At 39.4% G+C, this 20,537-nt stretch overlaps 1 protein-coding gene across 8 annotated transcripts in view; it reads right to left on the bottom strand.

Moving 5' to 3' along the window:
* Nucleotides 1-20,537, bottom strand: part of LOC115565978 (tumor necrosis factor receptor superfamily member 14-like) — a 52,024-nt gene that overhangs the window by 2,016 nt on the left and 29,471 nt on the right. For 2 of the 8 annotated variants that reach the window (XM_030391699.1, XM_030391700.1), the window contains exons 3-7: nt 19,533-19,674; nt 4,658-4,751; nt 4,165-4,290; nt 581-736; nt 88-175 (exon numbers count right to left, since the gene is read on the bottom strand). In XM_030391699.1, coding sequence (XP_030247559.1) covers nt 88-175; nt 581-736; nt 4,165-4,290; nt 4,658-4,751; nt 19,533-19,571 — 503 coding nt within the window. In that variant the 5' untranslated portion in view covers nt 19,572-19,674. Of the gene's footprint in view, nt 1-87; nt 176-580; nt 737-4,164; nt 4,291-4,657; nt 4,752-5,545; nt 5,976-7,460; nt 7,648-7,875; nt 8,238-8,629; nt 8,686-13,870; nt 13,931-14,230; nt 16,084-16,171; nt 16,279-19,532; nt 19,675-20,537 lie in introns of those variants that run through there. The other 6 variants (XM_030391696.1, XM_030391702.1, XM_030391697.1 and 3 more) reach the window with 6 other exon arrangements.

The raw sequence follows: 20,537 nt of genomic DNA, 5'->3' as shown, positions 1-20,537 counted from the left end.
CTGGAATGAAAGAGGGACATTTTGAAGGACACTATGAAGTTACTGCAGTTGTAACACCTTAGGTCTCTGCTGTGAAGCTTTACTCACTGTGTGTGTGGCAGACAGGATGTAAAGGTTCCATTTGAATATGTTCCTTCACTGCAGCCCGAGCACTCAGCGTCTCTCTGCGCTGTTCCTGTACAAATGCAAATGATCTATGTTGAAACTGGCATAGATATATTATGAAAGGAACAAGGTTTTAAAAAATCTTCAGCAAGGTTGTATGTTTCAGATCAAAATAATCTTGTGTCACAGTAGTAATGTTACACTAACTATCCTGACAGTCTTTGGTTTAGAAGTTGTTACTGTGCTGATATGCATGAGAAAACTGTTTTCCTGGATGGAAAAAGACTTCAGGTACTTTCAGTCAGTGGGTGAATAGAGGGGCAGCAGCTGTACACTATCAGAAAGAATAAGTGCTTTTTGAACACTGAAGCATGTAAACCTATTCAAGCAGGCTTACTGATGCAATTTAGAACCTGAAAATGAGCTTAATATGTCCCATATAATAAAAGTATAAAGTCAGAACAAGAAAACCAACCTTTGTGACGGATGTATTGTCCTGGTTTACAGCGTGTGTGTTCCTGTGCTGCCATACAGCTGTTCTCTGTAGAGTCCAGACAGAAGAATCCCTCCAGTGGTTCGCAAACTGTGTCTGACGTTGTTGTACATGACAGACTTATTTTCAAATTTGAACCTGCAACACACAGAGGTTACTTGTTGGGGCTGTTTGTTTGTTAGTTTTGATTGTTATTTCTGCTAATAACAAGTAGTACTTTTTGTTTGATTATTCTAGATGTTGCTTTATTTAGATTAGAGCCTGAAAGCATTTTCTTTTGTCTAATGATTTCCTTCTTTAGCATATTTAGATGTTTAGTTAGTATTTTGTTTTTTGGGGGGTCATGTGGGTAATGCTGTGGGCACTCAAGGTTTCATAGGCAGAATGATAGGTCAAGGCCCATGATGCACCTGTGTCTGCCTATGAGGCATGCAGGATCCCTTTGTTCTTTGTTTGAGAGGCACCCAGGATGCATTCGAATCAGATGCCAGAACCTCTCAGCTATGGAAGTTAAATCAAGTCATTAATCAAGAGCATAGATTTTCAGTTTGAGAGCATGATTTCATTCCTTTTCAGTGACACAGCTCCTTCGCGTGCTCAGATTTTTTCTCCTCATGCTCACATTTTGTGCTCGCACTTAAATGTCTTCTGCTTTCTTTCAAAATGTCTGCTTGAATTCAAAAATCACATGCCTGTGCTCACATTTGTCCTTCTTGCACACAAAAATTTCGCTCGCATTCAAATGTGCCCTCTGCGCGCTCAGATCTAAGTGCACACACTCAGAACACACACCTGCTCACAGGTCAAGTTCTGCTCTCGGATCTCTCCTCTGCTCACGGATTTTTCTTGTGTATGAACACTATAAACCAATAGAAGGCCGGCTACTGTTGACCAATCAGAATATCCCCGCTTCTTTGCGGATGCGTTCCCTGTACTTCAAGGAGCGTCGCATACGGGCGGGCACTGTTTCTACCGGGTTTATCTACTTCCGTCCTCCAGGCTGTTAAATGTGGTGGTTCCCTTTATTTATGACGACTTTTGGAATAAAATATCTGTTAATCAATACACGAGCGCCCGTGCTTTTCATTACAGTAGCTACATCAACATAAAGTAGAACAATAGCGACTCTACTTTCGCCATATTAGCCAATAGCCAGCTACCCAGGCAGCGGGATATGTTATATAGTGTAAATACTACAGGGTTAGTACGTTTGAGACGATAGTACAGCGGTTAAGAAGATCAATTTATGATGCTTTTTGCATCATGGGACGCTGGTTCGCATCCCGGCCCGGCGTACAGAGTTGGGTGTAAATGTATATCACCAAATAATAGCCGCGTGTCAATTAACCGCAGGGTCCCTTTAAACACCGATGCAGGTGTATATTTTGATAAATAACCGCTGGTTCCAAATAAATGCTGGGTCTAATTCATTTATTCTTTTTTAATCAAGGAAGAAGACGTGACCACTGACACTGCACGTTTTTCTTCTTCGCCTTTTTCACGCGTTGTGCTGCTTTCTGTCAGTCAGTATCACACTGATGATCGCCATGGCTCCGGTGCAGCAACAAAATAAAAAGTATGACTTGAAATTCAAACTTTCTGTCGTAAAATATGCAGAGGAAAACTCGGGAAAACCGTGAGTGACAGACAGCAGAGATGAGGAGTTTGCAGCGAGTGCTAGTTGGATGAATCGTTTCCTCCGCCGCAACTTGCAGGAGGATGCCAGAGAATTCACCGAGAAGCTAGCGAAGTTTGTGACATTTTCATTCCGGATTTTGAGAGGAAGGAATTAAACGCCTGTCCCAAATAAACACCTGGTCTGTTAAGTGATTGAAACAAATAAATGCCGCGGCTATTATTTGGTATTTTACGGTATGATAGCTCGCTCGGCCGGGCAGAGAGACATGGATCACAGTGCTCAGCTGCAGACACATCAGAGAGGTGACGAGACGCGACTCATCATGACTGACAGGCATCAAGGCCACTCAGCGTTACCTTACTGACCCGCCCCCAGATATTTCATTCACAAAAACAGGGCCTGTGGCAATTCTGGACAGCTGTTTTTTTTTTCTTCTTTTTTTCTTCTTCTTCCTTCATGGGCCCCCTGACAAACGCTTAACAAGAGATGGTGGGTAAACATACGTGATTAAAAAGGTGTAATGAAAAATACGCTATGATGATAGAGTATTTTTCATTCATTACACGAGCGAGGGGTGCCGGCCGGGCCGGGATGCGAACCAGCGTCCCATGATGCAAAAAGTAATATGAACAGGAGTTCTTAACCGCTGTACTATCATAACAATCATGCCTGCATGTCACTATTTATACTATATAACATATCCCGCTGCCTGGGTAACTGGCTATTGGCTAATATAGCGAAAGTAGAGCCGCTATTGTTCTACTTTATGTTGATGTAGCTACTGTAATGAAAAGCACGGGCGCTCGTGTATTGATTAACTGATATTTTATTCCAAAAGTCGTCATAAAATAAAGGGAACCACCACATTTAACAGCCTGGAGGACGGAAGTAGATAAACCCGGTAGAAACAGTGCCCGTCCGTATGCGACGCTCCTTGAAGTACAGCGAACGCATCCACAAAGAAGCGGGTATAATCTGATTGGTCAACAGTAGCCGGCCTTCTATTGGTTGATAGTGTTGATACACAAGAAAAATCTGTGAGCAGAGGAGAGATCCGAGAGCAGAACTTGACCTGTGAGCAGGTGTGTGTTCTGAGCGTGTGCACTTAGATCTGAGCGCGCAGAGGGCACATTTGAATGCGAGCGACATTTTTGTTTGCAAGAAGGAGAAATGTGAGCACAGGCATGTGATTTTTTACTTTAAGCAGACATTTTGAAAGAAAGCAGAAGAAATTTAAATGCAAGCACAAAATGTGAGCATGAGGAGAAAAAATCTGAGCACGCGAAGGAGCTGTGTCACTGAAAAGGAATGAAATCATGCTCTCAAACTGAAAATCTATGCTCTTGATTAATGACTTGATTTAACTTCCATACTCAGCTGGCTCCTTTGAAGGGGAAGCAGCAGCATCACTACTCTAAGCTCCCTTTGGAAGTCCAAGTTCCACCATCTACCTGTTAGGCTGAGCCCTGCTACCCTATTAAGGAACCCATTTCAGTCACTTGTATCTGCTATCACCGTAAGTAACTTTTTATGAATTTTGATTTAATTGGGGCTGGAGAAAGAAGTGATGGCAGTTACTATTGACCTTTTTACCACTGAAGTTTGGAGTGACCAAAAAAAATGCCATGAAATGAGTTAATTCATCAAATTAGTAAAGTCAGGACATCTCAAGGTTAGAAATAGTTCTCATATTCATTTTGTACTTAAACTATTTTTTCATCAAAGATTCCTCCATTTTTCACAATTACAGTCGTGCAAACATTTGGCATTCTATCTGTCTCAATGTTGAGGTTGGTTGAAAGAGATCTTCAGTTTCTTGGTATGAATTGCTTGGAATTGCCTTTATTTCTCAGAATGAGAATAGACTTAATTACTGCCTTAAATCTAGGCTTGGTCATACTTCTACTAATAATTAGGAAATATCTACCTGCATCACAGTTTCCACAGGCAAAACACTGTTTTGATCCTGTAGGCCGATTCATGAAGGTCCCTTCAGTACAGGGCAGACAGGAAGTACTTTGGCTGTTGTTGCAGTCTGTTTTAACTTGATTGCCTGTTGAAAAGAAAACAAGCGTTTGTTTTAATGACATATAATTTTCTATTAAATGGAAATATATAATATTAAGAGCATGGTGCATGTTTTGGGCTCGGTGAAACGACAATTTATTACAGTGTCATTCTTATTTCTACTTTACCACCAGAAAATGCAAAATAAAAACAAACTTTAAAAAAAATATATGAAGTTCAGCTTGTTCTTCTACTGTTAAACACGAGTGAGATGCTAGCCCGTCACTGATACATTTCACTTGGGAACAGCAGCACACCAGTGGTTCATTCAGGTAAGCACTGTTGGCACCTGGCAGTATAACAAAAGACTCCATATTTCACCAAAGTGAAACATCTGTCCAATAGGATCTTACCAACAGGGCACATAGGACAGCAATCACTCCCTGTCCAATATTCTGATCGATGACATTTCAGGGTCTGTCCTCTGAAGACATTCATCACAAGTATCTGTGAAGAGGACGGATGAACAAAGTAGAAAAACAAGAGTTACTCCATGAAATCACGTGTGAGGTCACATTCATGTCATTTGACAGCAGGTTATGAGGGTTACTTTAAAAATATACTGTGATACAGTAACTTATTAACTGTTAAACAATGTTATCAGTCATGTAAGAATCACAATATTAAATATTGTAACTTCGTCACTTGATTTACTGTTGGATTACCTCAGTACCAAACACAAACAAATGAATATCAATAGGATGACTTTCATATGCAATCTTAACAAAAATCTCTAAAAATACACACTTGTGTATTTGGCTTCACTTCAGACCAGAGTGATGTGTGAGACTGGTGACGTGTTGTCGAGATGTGTGTGAGACTGGTGACGTGTTGTCATTGTATGAGGCAAGAATAAGCTTGCTGATTTTCAAATTTTTCCTTATGTTATTTAAATATACATTTTGTACTATAACTTGGGATCAGAATTTTAAATATTAATCTAATAGTCATTGATGAGTAAGTTTAATTGACGTTGGCTATTTGTTAATCGTCTATAACAGGCTATTTCATTTAAGGTCAATACTCGCGGTACTGATGCAGACAAAAACAGGTAAGATCAGTGCAGGTTAATTGTCCAGAAGATAGCAGCAGTGCAGCATCACATTAAGTGCTACTCAGGTCATCTGATGAAAATTCCTGTGTTTTTTCATATCGCAATATATATCGCAGGGTTAAAAAAAAAAAACGCAATGTCATTTTTTTGCAATATCGTGCAGTCCTACTTTCCACCTAGTTCACACCTTTGCACCAGTAGCCTGCTTTATTTAAAAAACAGCTCCATCTCGACTTTAACACCACCTTCCCTCTTCCTGTTCAGAGGATAAAGGCAGGGCAGCTGTGTATCATACAGCAGAACTGAGGAAGCCTCTCTGATGAACACAAAGAACTTCTCCATTTTCTTTTCTTGACACAACAATGTTGTAGATTGATCAATAGGAGACAGCAAATAGAAAAAAGGTGTACAAAAAGAAGGAAATTTTGTAGAGGAGGAGAAAATAGAAGCTTTGTGTAATAACAAATTACTTTACCAGTAACAGTGATGGTAATAGTGCAGGTTTTCCTTTCATTTTATATAACTGGATCACAGTTTTTATGGGCTCAAGATGTCATCTCACTGAGTTTTGTGATGAAGTGAGATGTAAAATCCAAAAGGAGGACACCATCTGAAAACTTAAAGAAAACATAGAATCCGTGCAGAAATTAAATAACTGCTAAGCAAACAGTACTGAGCATTCTGCAATGATCAAATGATCATTAGATCACTAGTTAACGCAGTGAGAATTTAAAGCAGCCTGAGTGATTGTTTTAAAGAAGACTGCACACTCAAACACTGAAATATAAAATCAATTAAAGCTGCAAGCAGCGATGAACGGGCCCTCGTATGCGGTGCACGTCGGGCTGCGGTGCCGTCGGATTGCACGCTCACCTGTTGATTGCGTGTCATAATGGGGAGAAAACAAGCAGGTATGAGGTAGGTTAAAGCTTTTCATAACTTTTCATGTTCAAGGTCAGACGATGATACTGACAGCCACCTAAACATGCCTGGCTTTTTTATCATAAGCATCATCATGCAGTATAACCTGAGAAATGTCGCCCTATCTTGCAACGCAAAAGTCAGCAAGAAAAAAATCCTGGATCTGTCCTTTTACAAGGCTCCTATGGAGCCTGTTCTACCTCTGCCCGCTACCCTGCCTCTCTGCTCTACCTAATGAGCCCAGAGACACTGCGGCTCAGACAGCCGAAGTGGTTGGTATGTTTACCAGCAGGGCAACTACAGCTCACAATCCACTACATCAGCTTTGCTGTTGCACAACCCAATAGCACTAGACAACCTAGCTAGCCACTTCTTGACTCTTTTGTTGTATGATTAAACATAAAATTAATTGTGGCCCATGGCTCCCCTTTTCTGGTTGTACATTGGGGCTACCCAAGCACTATGGATGTCAATTTTTTTTAAAAATTAAGTTTGACTGAATTTGAAATGACATGCAATTCCTTCAAATGAATATAAGTCCTGTCAGCACTACCAAACAAGCCCAGAGACATGAACCAAAGGGATCCCAAACCAGATTTCCTTCTCAGAAGAAGCAGTTATGTAAATACTAGATGAAATGTGCATCTAAACCTGTACGTCAATTCATGAAAGTAGGCTACACTTAGAGAGAGTTAAGTTATTAAATATTTAGCCCACGAAATAATTTCCTGCATAAGCATTTTTCCTACCATAGTGTTGTTGTATAAGCAACAGAACATCATTGATGTGTTAAGTGGTTCTGGTGATGCTACACTGTGGCAGAGGGAAGTTATTGAATACTTTTGTACTATCTCTTTTTTGTTGCACTTTGTAGATGGTCCCAGTGTTGCACTCATCTGAAGGTGGACTGCACAGAGAGTCAAATGTTTGTTGAAGGACAGCTTGTGTTGATGAAATCAGGCTGTGGGTTCTTGTCTACATTACTACGGTTGGAAAGAGGAATCGTTTGTGTTTAGACTATGTTTCACTTATCCATTAATGAATCTGGAAAGATGGAATTTGTGAATATATTTCAAACTAACCAAAGTCAGATAAGAAACAATAACAACATTAGCCAACACTTGCCAGCTGATGAAAAAAGAGTATTTTCTGCCTCCATGGTATAAAATTATCTCACTTACATCGTTGATCAAACAGTTTTCTCTGATCTTTCTGATGAGCTGGAACTTCTCTTGAATTCTCCGCTGGACTTTTTACTAACAACCAGGACAGCTGCTGCTGCTGCTGTCAGTCCCAGTCCACAGTAGAGGCCGACTCTCCTCCGGCCTGTTGTGTTTGGTCCCTCAGATTCTTGCCAATTCCTTACTGCTGTAAATGGAGCAAACAGATCTGTTTCAATCATGTGAAGAAGAAAAGTAGAAAACAAACAAAATATCCCCAACATATTGAGTTTGACATTTTCCCCAGATACTATGGGAAAGTGTGGAAGGACTGTGCTTGTCCAAAACACTTCCTCTCAGGTTCTTATTTATCCCAAAAAGCTGCTGTATTCAACCTGTTTAGAGAGTTCTACTGAGTTCTATTGAATCAACTTACCAGTGACACTGAGCCGGCACTTGTCAAAGCTACTCCCACAATTTGTCAGCACCTCACACAGATACAGGCCTGAGTCATCAGTCCTCAGTTGGACAGAAGAAGTCTGATTCGTCCTTCTCTGAGGAAGTCTTTGTCACACTGGACTCGTCCTGCAAACTGTTGATCCTGCGTGTCTGGGACCTCAACACCTTCGTGTATATGATACAAAACTATGTCTTTGTGATCAGTTCTCAGTTCACAGAAGATTAAAAGGGAGTTAGGGGAACTGTCAGTTTCGGTTGTGAACGTTCACTCCAGTGTGATGTTGTGGTTCTCCTCTGCCTGATAGGAGGTCTGTGTCACATTCACAACAAATGTTCCTGCTGAGGAGACAGAGAGGGAAAGTGACAGTTCTACCTGTGAGCCTTTAAACTCCATCTACACATATTTCTATGCAGAGTTTAGTGATTGCCTCAGAGCTGGAGAGGCTCATCAAGATAAATGAATCAGGGGAATTTAGGCTAGATTCTTTGAACAGCAATGTGCTTTTATTCATTACAAAGCCGGAAGGCTTGAAAAACAAAGAGTTTATACTGCAGTATAAAAAGGTAATGATAATAATAATAAATACAGTCCAACTACAAATTGAAGATAAAAAGATCTTAGTCTGCTCTTAAGTCTACGTGCTACTTTAACTGATTTAAAGATGCAAGTCTGAAGTCTGAAAGAATATTTTGTCTTTTTTATGGATCGTGAAGTGAAGGTGTATACTAACCACAGATATAGGAGGTCAGGTTGATGAGCAGCAGGATCCCACAGATTATCTTCTCCCTGTAAGAGGATATGGAGGTGAAGAGTCATATAATCAAAGTTCATTTCTTTCAATTTTGTTCTTCTAGATCTTTAAGCTACAGAAACAATGTCCCAGTGTCTTTTAAAGTTAGTTCATTTCTGTGTCACTTATTTGACTGGTTAAGGCAGCTGTCCTGATAAGGTGGCCTTTGGCTCTTTAAAATTTCACATAAGCCATGTTTATTTTCAATCGTTTTTATGTCTTATACAGTATTACACTGCCAATACAGTGAAAGAGGTAGAATTATATTTGAGTCGAGTATTTACTTGTTCTGTAATACCATAAAATTATACTAATAGAAGATGACAGTTCTTCCTGATTTTAAGTGAAGTCTGAAAACATATTTTGCCTTTTATCTTATTGGTGAGCATGATGAGCAACAAGATCCTGTAGATCATCTTCTCCCTGGGAGAGGAAACAGAGGTGAAAAGTTGTTTGATCATAGTTAAGTTCTTACATGCACCAGCAGAAAGACCTCCAGTCTGTCTGCATGACATTATTCGTTGTATTTGTTATCCTGTTAACTTATCCATAAGTATCCTGGACACCAAGCCTCTGTGCTGATGCTACAGATAACTAAGGTAAACATATTTTCTTGTTTAGATTGAAGTACCCAATAGAACCCCTACATATTTATATCTGAGTGAAGAGTAACCTTATGTGGACACCCTTGTAGTTCTGGTATGGGTTACTCCCCATTCAGTACATGGTTCAGAATTGGTCTGGCTTGGTGCCAAAAAGTAAAGCAACGTCAGTTATCTGGAATTATTTCGGCTACCAGAGGGATGATATTGTCCCAACACGTCTTCTGTGTCGACAGTCAGTGCGTTTACATGACACTCCAGCGCCCAGTGAAGGAAAAGAATGAAAGAAGAGGAAGACGTGAAGAAGATAAAGGTACAGTAACGTCAATGTGATGAAGCGAATGAAATTAATAGTTTAATGATTGTTGTTGGAGCAGAGTGTTAGCTTGCTAGCTTACTTCGGACGATAGCAGCATTGTTTAATAATCAATAAATAGCTGAGTCGACGTGTGTTAATGTTACTCCACCTTTAATTCATCAGGGACGTTTGGAAAGTTAACGTTAGGCCTGTTCAGGTGTTATTACAGGTGTCTTTCCTGCTTGTATGTCAGTTAAATGCTGTTAGTTTTCCACCCCCTTTGTCATAGTGTAGTTGTATGCCTTTGGTTTATTGTGTCATAGTTTATGTTTGTTAAAGTTTACATCAATGTTTAAGTGCAGTTAAAGTGTATTACTGTTACTCCACACCTTAGCTTTCACATATCATTCATAGGCAAGAACATGTGTATATATATATACACACTGCACTTGCACTCTGGTTAGACTGAATTGTATTGCAATGACAATATAGTTCAATGAATGTCATCACATTTTCATTGTTACTTTATATTAGTCTTATGTATGGCACACATCAAGCATCTGTTTTTTTATTAAAATGTAACATCCACTGGTCACATATACTTCTCTTCTCTCTTCAGATGCTTTTTGAAATATTTCACCACCACCCCAGTGACACAGCATCAGGTGCTCCTGTCCTCTACCTCAGCACAGCAGAGTGACACAGCATCAGGACTAAAGGCTGCACCATGCTGACTGACCATCTCTGCTAATTGACAAAGTGAGATGAGTTCACAGAGGACCAGTTCAAATAAAAAGCTGTTACACATTTCCCATAAACAAAGATGGGAGAGTGTCAACATGACTTTTGTAACAGAGTCTTAGTCAATGCTGAACAAATCAAAAGAAGCTGGCTGATGTACTCAAACAGAAATGATAGCTTGCACTGCTTCTGCTGCTAAATGTTTTCTCCAAAAGAATCCAGACTTAAAGGAGAACTTCGGTCGATTTAAACATGCAGCTTCATTGCTCAAGCTACCCTTGACTTGCCAGTACCGAAGACGCGAACAAATTTGGTCCAGCCATTACAGAGCTCCGTGAACGGAGACGTAGCATTGAACGCTAACAGCATGGGGTCAGAACTTTAGACTGTGTTTTAAGCGTCTTAACATGCTCCACATCTCACACCAAAAGTTATGCAACATCAGCAGACACCTTAGCACACAGCACTGTAGCGTGTATGACTCAAAATGAATAAAAAAGTAGTTAAAACAGTGTGTTTGTGCAAGGAGCTACTTACCTGTTTGTTGACATCCGTGTGTTCCGGTAGCTAGACCAAACTAGCATATCCATCGAGTGTGCACTTAACAGGCTTAACAGGCTATTGTAAGGCTCATGGCTCATGACAGGCTGTAACATGGACATGTACATTATGAACATACACACGAAAATGCTGGATTACGTTTCCGTCTCCGCCAGTGAGGGAGTAAATGCACGCTCGACGGATCAGCTAGTTTAGCCTAGCTACCGGAAGACGCCGATGTCAACAAACAGGTAAGTAGCTCCTTGCACAAACACATTGTTTTAACTACTTTTTTATTCATTTTGAGTCATACACGCTACAGTGCTGTGTGCTAAGGTGTCTGCTGATGTTGCATAACTTTTGGTGTGAGATGTGGAGCATGTTAAGACGCTTAAAACACAGTCTAAAGTTCTGACCCCATGCTGTTAGCGTTCAATGCTACGTCTCCGTTCACGGAGCTCTGTAATGGCTGGACCAAATTTGTTCGCGTCTTCGGTACTGGCAAGTCAAGGGTAGCTTGAGCAATGAAACTGCATGTTTAAATCGACCGAAGTTCTCCTTTAAGTCTGGATTCTTTTGGAGAAAACATTTAGCAGCAGAAGCAGTGCAAGCTATCATTTCTGTTTGAGTACATCAGCCAGCTTCTTTTGATTTGTTCAGCATTGACTAAGACTCTGTTACAAAAGTCATGTTGACACTCTCCCATCTTTGTTTTTGGGAAATGTGTAACAGCTTTTTATTTGAACTGGTCCTCTGTGAACTCACCGAAGTTCTCCTTTAATAAGGAAGGACTAAAGGACTGGAACAATGCAAGCCACTTGCTGAAGGTTCATGAGGATAGCCAGGAGCACAATACCCACATGGCAACATGGAAGGAGATGAAGGTCATTTTGCAAAGCGGCTGACAATAGATAAGAGAGAGACGGCACTCTGAGGCTGAGAGATATGTTATGCACAATGCCTTATTTATACTGTATTCTTATCACTTGTTTCTTTCTTCAGTTTTTATTTGGTGTGATATTTTTGACTTTTTGAAAGAAATAAAATCTTGAATATATACATGCAGTTTCTGTGTGAGTGTATGAAAATTGATTATGAAATTGACTGCGATGCAAGAGGGCGCTGGCTAAGATCTTGCCTAGGGCACCAAATTACTCAGGGCCGGCACTGACCAGGAGGATATGGAAACTTTCTTCAAACTTTGTGTAGATGAAGAAAACTTGAAAATCAATGCCATGCTATGATCCGTACCTCAGACCAAGACCTGTACATGTCCACCCACTTTTAAACATTATTATTATGATGATTGTAAAAGTTCTTATTGTCATTGTTATCATTATTATTATTATTATTATTATTGGTGTTATTAGTATTATTATCATCATCATCATTATATTATCATTATCATCATTAATATCATTTTTGTCATCATTATTATTATTATCATTATCAACATCATTATTATTATAAACATTATCATTATCATTAATATCATTTTAGTATTTCATTAACATTTTTACTGTTTGCCTGCTTGTTTTATGTTAATGTTTGTTGTTAAATAATTTGTTGTTCAAAAAAATAAAAAAATACAGTCTAGTGATCCCTTTAATTTTGATAACATTAAGAAAGAATCTCAGGTTACATTTAATTATGATATGGTTTCTTGTCCCTCTTCGGACACTGTATTAAACAGTTCTTAAACTCTTCTTTCATTCTTTTCCTTCACTGGGCGCTGGATGGTTTCAGTCTTTTGGACCTTGTGGTTCGAGAAGCCAGCGTGGAAGGAGACAGGAGGAATTGAGATTGAGGAGTCACGTGCTGATTTGGGTTGATCTGGGCGGGGTCTGAGCCGGTCGGCCATGATGGTAGGAGACGCTATCGGTTGTCAGGGGCAACGCCTGCAGAACTTCACAGAGGCGCGACTAAACAGACCGAACAGGAAGCATCACAGTGACGGCGGAGTCAAATGTTGGATAGTGGGCGGGGTTAAACGTTTAACTCCACCCACATTGGGGTCTGCAAGCCTGTGGGGGAAACGTCTCCTGTAGTACATCAACCACTTAGACAAACTTGTCCGTGCCCTGCGCCCTACACGCCATGCTGAGGAAGGAGGAACGGAGACTAGCGCGGCTCTGACACTAAAATAAATATTTGGGTTTATGAATATCTTCCACAGAATAGCTGCTGCATGACTTTCCTAACCCGGCAACGTCCAAGCAGCCGCCTGTCTCCACGACTTCACTTTCCTTCAGCATTATCCACGCTGTATGTTTAGCTTGATTGACACTCTGGCTGGGCTCTACTGCTGCCTTCAGAAATAACTCGCTGTGTTTCTTCAACAGTACTTTCCCTATGTTGTTACTGTGCAGGTAGTTGTATGCTTCTGTGCTTTTGTAACTGCGTAATTCTCCGCCGTCAACATCTTAAGAAAATATAAGATAAGCATTAGCCCGACGTTAGCTACATCGCTAACGTCGGGCTAATGCCGTGCTAATGCTTCATGTCATCTGCCCACTCCGTGAGAACTGATGGGTGAGGCACTGTGAGAACTGTCCTCACAACTTATTAAAACATCTGTGCTGTGTATCCACCGCCGATTTTTATCCATTCTGTCGCTTTCTTTGTGTTAAAAGCCGGTTTTTAGAGCGAGCATGACAGCTACGTTAGCGTAAACACCGAGTTCAGCCAGTTCAACCGGAAGAGCGTAACCGAATACCGCTATGAACCATAGGTAAACTCACAAAGTCAGGAATAAGGTGGATACTCGGATAATTGCAGTTGTCCGATTGAGCAGCATAGTCGAACTATGGCTGTAGTCAGCGTTATACTGTTCTAACTTCCCAAGGAGTAGTTTCGACCAGCGGCAACACTTGTAAACACTTACAAAGCAACTTGTAATAAACAACATACGTTTAATAAACGAGCCATGACGACTCACACTTCAACAGTGTAACAATGTGTTAGCAGCTTTAAAGAAAATAAATAAAATACAGAACATACCGTATGACGAACAATACTGCGCACTTTGTGTCCTAAACATGACAGGAAGGAAATTACGAGTTTCGTTTTCACCTTTCAAAATAAAGGTCTGTTAAACATGGAAAAGCCAAGTGCAAAGTAACTGTCATTGAACAGAAAAATCTTTAGTGCTTCTTTTTAACTGTTTCTGACGGCACAGACAGATGACGTAGTCCTGATCACATGAGCATCAGATCAGAAAATATGTCGTGCTGATGGTAAATGAGAGAATGTAATGATAGTTATTGTTCCAATGATGGAATTTCAGCTAATAAAACTGTTTAATAACTGTTACGACAAAAGAGGTCTATCATAAACAGAGGAGTCAGAGTTGCAGCCAAGAAGAGAAACATTGAATTTATTAAGCAAACATCACAACATATTGCTGATGGGTCAGCTAAATGAACACAATGAAGGGAAGCCACGTAGACCCCACAAAGGCCCGTTCTGAAACATTATGAAGGCTGAGGCTAACAGAAATAAAACAGAAAGTGACAACTCAGAAAACCCATAATAAGAAGTGAAGTAATGGAAACAGACCCCAGATTAGTCTGCTGCGGTGGAAGTAAGAGAGATAAGGTTACTGCCCCCTCTTTACTTTATTCTCAATGTGACTGGTTACATTTGAAAAGAGAACACAAGATATTATGGGTCAACGACATGCAGAGAATAACCTGTATGAAGGAGCATGGAACGATAACATTGGTATTTTCACTTTGGTTTGGCAGTGTCAGCTATCATACTGTAAGATGTAAAGTTCAGAAAGGAGTGCTTGTTCAGCAGAACTGAGCCTGATATATTGAGACTTGTTCATTAAGAATGTTTCCCTGCCAATGTAAGTCATATCTCACTTGATGACATGCACAGTAGGACACTACTTCTTTTACGATCTTCACATAATAACACCAAAGAACAATACTTTATGTTTAATTTGTCAGCCAGCTCACTTACAATTACCTCCATTACATATGCTTTTATTCTGAAGGGCTTTAAAAGGGAAAGAGATTAGAGTTCATGGAATTCCCCCGTTTTCTTTCGATTAACTTGTGGGGCGTTTCTTTTTTTTTCTTCTTTTTTTACCTTGTTCCACAATCTGTTTATTCTTCACAATCCCCCTGTTGGCTTCATAATAGTAATATATTTGCAAAAGTGAAAACTGTTGAATAGACAGACACCTTTTGATCATCGTTAGTTCTCATCAGCAGGAAGGCCTCCAGACTGTCTTGTGACATTCTGATAACAACTAACAGGATTCTGAAGCTGGATTCAGAACATTTGGTTGCCGAGTTTGAGTGAAAATATTTTTACACTTCCAGTTCCCTGGTCTCCAAGTTAAGAAGGTCCCTCTTTCTTTCTTTCGTTCTTTCTTTCTTTCTTTCTTTCTATTTTGATGAGTTTTGTCTTAAATTCCTGGGACAAGGCCTAACCCTGTAATTTTCACAAGCTGAAGATATTTTCATATTTTGCTCTGTGATGTCAAATACAACTGTAAACCCGACTTGTAAATTATAACATTTTTACATGTCTTTGAAAAGGCAGTTGCTCACAACTGGTTAAATAAATCTACAGGGTAATTACTACTAACTACTAATAGAAAATAATGTCATGAATTGAATCAAAATAAAACTATATCAAACATTATGAATAACAAACAAATAACCAAATAGCTCCAACAAACGTTACTGATTTTTGTAAATGCCAACAGGTTTTGACTGAGTAAGGAAAAACTGGGAGTGGTGTTGAAAGCTGAAACAAAAAACAAAACCACCTGTTTGGAACATTACACAGGTAAACAGGTTGTTAACAGGTGATAGTATCATGATTGTGTATGAAAGGATCACCCTGAAAATGCTCCGTCATTCATAAGCACGGATAGGAGAGATTTGTCCCATCATGTTGAGGTTCATGACACAGCATCCGCCCTCTGATCCATCCGGTTCTTATTTATGACAGGTACAGTTCAGTTTCAGTCAGTCTGGTGTTCAGAGTCAACCTTGAGCTCTGTGTGATCATAATGAAGATCAGTGTATATGCTTCTTGCAGTCTTTAGCATTTATTCCAGGGCTCTCTGTATGGTTATTATTTAGCAGAAAACATACAACTGTACAGTGCACACAGTGGAAACAGACTTAGTGGTAACAGTTAAGTAGGTATAAAACATACCATGTTTCCATTCTCTTTGTTTCTTTTATTTTCTGTAATAAAACATTAACAAAACACCATATTAACAACATTGTGATGTGCCAGACTTTATTATTCATCAAAAACATGTCCAAATCATACCTGTGTATAGACATCCTTTCTTCTTTATGTGAAGGAGCATTACAGGTGCTGCTACAATCATTACTATAAAAAGCACTACAACAACAACGCCGACCACAACTGCTGTCCTGTCTGCTGTTTGTTCTCCACATTCAGCATCAGTTGAAACAGTTCCTGGTTTTATCACTTGAAGATTTAATGTTTCACATCTGGAATGAAAGAGGGACATTTTGAAGGACACTATGAAGTTACTGCAGTTGTAACACCTTATGTCTCTGCTGTGAAGCTTTACTCACTGTGTGTGTGACAGACAGGATGTAAAGGTTCCATCTGAATATGTTCCTTCACTGCAGTCCGAGCACTCAGTGTCTCTCTGCGCTGTTCCTGTACAAATGCAAATGATCTATGTTGAAACTAGCATAGATATATTATGAAAGGATCAAGGTTTAAACTGAATCAAAATCAGTACATTCCAACAGACCTGCTGGATTTTTTTTCTCAGTGGATATATATATATATATAAAAAACAACTATTTCTGAAGCAGACACCTTTGTATTGTTCCCAAAAAATCTTCAGCAAGTTTGTATGTTTCAGATCAAAATTATCTTGTGTCACAGTAGTAATGTTACACTAACTATCCTGACAGTCTTTGGTTTAGAAGCTGTTACTGTGCTGATATGCATGAGAAAACTGTTTTCCTGGATGGAAAAAGACTTCTTAACAGAGGACCTTAAAGAGACTTCAGGTACTTTCAGTCAGTGGGTAAATAGAGGGGCAGCAGCAATGTACACTATCAGAAAGAATAAGTGCTTTTTGAACACTGAAGCATGTAAACCTATTCAAGCAGACTTACTGATACAATTTAGAACCTGAAAATGAGCTTAATATGTCCCATATAATAAAAGTATAAAGTCAGAACAAGAAAACCAACCTTTGTGACGGATGTATTGTCCTGGTTTACAGCGTGTGTGTTCCTGTGCTGCCATACAGTCGTTTTCTGTAGAGTCCAGACAAAAGAATCCCTCCAGTGGTTCGCAAACTGTGTCTGACGTTGTTGTACATGACAGACTTATTTTCAAATTTGAACCTGCAACACACAGAGGTTACTTGTTGGGGCTGTTTGTTTGTTAGTTTTGGTTGTTATTTCTGCTAATAACAAGTAGTACTTTTTGTTTGATTATTCTAGATGTTGCTTTATTTAGATTAGAGCCTGAAAGCATTTTCTTTTGTCTAATGATTTCCTTCTTTAGCATATTTAGATGTTTAGTTAGTATTTTGTTTTTTGGGGGGTCATTTGGGTAATGCTGTGGGCACCCCAGGTTTCATAGGCAGAATGATAGGTCAAGGACCACAATGCATCTGTGTCTGCCTATGAAGCATGCAGGATCCCTTTGTTCTTTGTTTGAGAGGCACCCAGGATGCATTCGAATCAGATGCCAGAACCTCTCAGCTGGCTCCTTTGAAGGGGAAGCAGCAGCATCACTACTCTAAGCTCCCTTTGGAAGTCAAAGCTCCACCATCAACCTGTTAGGCTGAGCCCTGCTACCCTATTAAGGAACCCATTTCAGTCACTTGTATTTGCTATCACCGTAAGTAACTTTTTATGAATTTTGATTTAATTGGGGCAGGAGAAAGAAGTGATGGCAGTTACCATTGACCTTCTTACCACTGAAGTTTGGAGTGACCAAAAAAATGCCATGAAATAAGTTAATCCATCAAATGAGTAAAGTCAGGACATCTCAAGGTTAGAAATAGTTCTCATATTCATTTTGTACTTAAACTATGTTTTTAATCAAAGATTCCTCCATTTTCGCAATTACAGTCACGCAGACATTTGGCATTCTATCTGTCTATATGTTGAGGTTAGTTGAAAGAGATTTTCAGTTTCTTGGTAATGAATTGCTTGGAATTGCCAGAATGAGAATAGACTTGATTACTGCCTTAAATCTAGGCTTGGTCATACTTCTACTAATAATTAGGAAATATCTACCTGCGTCATAGTTTCTACAGGCAAAACACTGTTTTAATCCTGTAGGTGCATTCATGAAGGTCCCTTCAGTACAGGCAGACAGGAAGTACGTTGGCGGTCGTTGCAGTCTGTTTTAACTCGATTGCCTATTAAAAAGAAACAAGCATTTGTTTTAATGACATATAATTTTCTATCAGACGGAAAGATATAATATTAAGAGCATGGTGCATGTTTTGGGCTTGGTGAAACTGACAATTTATTACAGTGTCATTCTTATTTCTACTTTACTACCAGAAAATGCAAAATAAAAACAAACTTTAAAAAAAGATATGAAGTTCAGCTTGTTCTTCTACTGTTAAACACGAGTGAGATGCTAGCCCGTCACCGATACATTTCACTTGGGAACAGCAGCACACCAATGGTCCATTCAGGTAAGCACTGTTGGCACCTGGCAGTATATCAAAAGACTCCATATTTCACCAAATTGCAACATCTGTTCAATAGGATCTTACCTGCAGGGACACATAGGACAGCATTACTCCCTGTCCAATATTCATATCGCTCACATTTCAGGTACAGTGCCTCGAAGACATCTATCACAAGTATCTGTGAAGAGGACGGATGAATTAAGTAGAAAAACAAAAGTTACTCCATGAAATCACGTGTGAGGTCACATTCATGTCATTTGACAGCAGGTTATGAGGGTTACTTTAAAAATGTACTGTGATACAGTAACTTATTAACTTTTAAACAATGTAATCAGTAATGTAAGTGTCACAATATTAAATATTGTAACTTCGTCACTTGATTTACTGTTGGATTACCTCAGTACCAAACACATACAAATGAATATCAATAGGATGACTTTCATATGCAATCTTAAAAAAATCTCTAAAAATACACACTTGTGTATTTGGCTTCACTTCAGACCAGAGTGATGTGTGAGACTGGTGACGTGTTGTCATTGTATGAGGCAAGAATAAGCTTGCTGATTTTCAAATTTTTCCTTATGTTGGGTCAATACTCGCTGTACTGATGTGTGTTTTTTCATATCGCAATATATATCGCAGGGTTAAAAAAAAATCGCAATGTCATTTTTTTGCAATATCGTGCAGTATTACTTTCCACCTAGTTCACACCTTTGCACCGGTAGCCTGCTTTATTTAAAAAACAGCTCCATCTCGACTTTAACACCACTTCCTGTTCAGAGGATAAAGGCAGGGCAGCTGTGTATCATACAGCAAAACTGAGGAAGCCTGAACACAAAGAACTTCTCCATTTTTTTTTCTTGACACAACAATGTTATAGATTGATCAATAAGAGACAGCAAATAGAAAAAAGGTGTACAAAAAGAAGGAAATTATGGAGAGGAGGAGAAAATAGAAGCTTTGTGTAATAACAAATTACTTTACCAGTAACAGTGATGGTAATAGTGCAGGTTTTCCTTTCATTGTATACAGCTGGATCACAGTTTTTATAGGCTCAAGATGTCATCTCACTGAGATTTTTGAAGAAGTGAGATGTAAAATCCAAAAGGAGGAAACCATCTGAAAACTTAAAGAAAACATAGAATCCATGCAGAAATTAAATAACTGCTAAGCAAACAGTTTATTCTGAGCATTCTGCAATGATCAGACATCCTAAATGTCATGTAAATGATAAACCTAGTTAACGTAGTGAGAATTTAAAGCAGCCTGAGTGAGTGTTTAAAAGAAGACTGCACACTCAAACATTGAACTATAAACTTAATTAAAGCTGCAAGCAGCGATGAACGGGCCCTCGCAGGCCGTGCACGTCGAGCTGCGGTGCCGTCGGATTGCGCGCTCACCTGTAAATTGAGCCGGTATGAGGTAGGATAAAGCTTTTCATAACTTTTCATCTTCAAGGTCAGACAATGATACTGATGACTGTGAAGTCTGTTGTGTTAAAACTGTAGGAGGATGTCATTAAAGTATGAGGATTGGAAATATTTCAAAATGGTGGCCAAAATCAAAATGGCCAACTTACTATTGATGCAGAGACGTATTTAGGGCAACACCCTCTACATTCCTGTGAAATTTGGCAGAGATAGGAAATTGTATGTTGAAGTTATGAGGACTTGATGCTTAATGGCGAAGGAAAAAAATGGATGACACCGTCCCGCCCACCAGGTATGATGTAGCTGAAAGCTTTCCATAACTTTTCATCTCCAAGGCATGAGGATGATACTCAGTTAATATGAAGACTGTGGTGTTAAAGCTCTAGGAGGAGATAGTTTTCAAAAGAGGCATGAATTTGTGAAAAATAGCGCTTCACGTCAACATGGCTGATTTCCTGTTGGAGGGTTTTTTGTGAGTCTGCTATCCTGTGATGTATATTCCAAATTTGGTGAATATTTTGAGGCCAGTGGTGACAAAGAGTCAACTTTTTCAGGACCT

Source organism: Sparus aurata, chromosome 16 (genome assembly GCF_900880675.1).
Source record: "Sparus aurata chromosome 16, fSpaAur1.1, whole genome shotgun sequence".
In the NCBI taxonomy this organism is placed as follows: Eukaryota; Metazoa; Chordata; class Actinopteri; order Spariformes; family Sparidae; genus Sparus; species Sparus aurata.
This window is presented reverse-complemented; position numbering and strand designations above follow the sequence as displayed.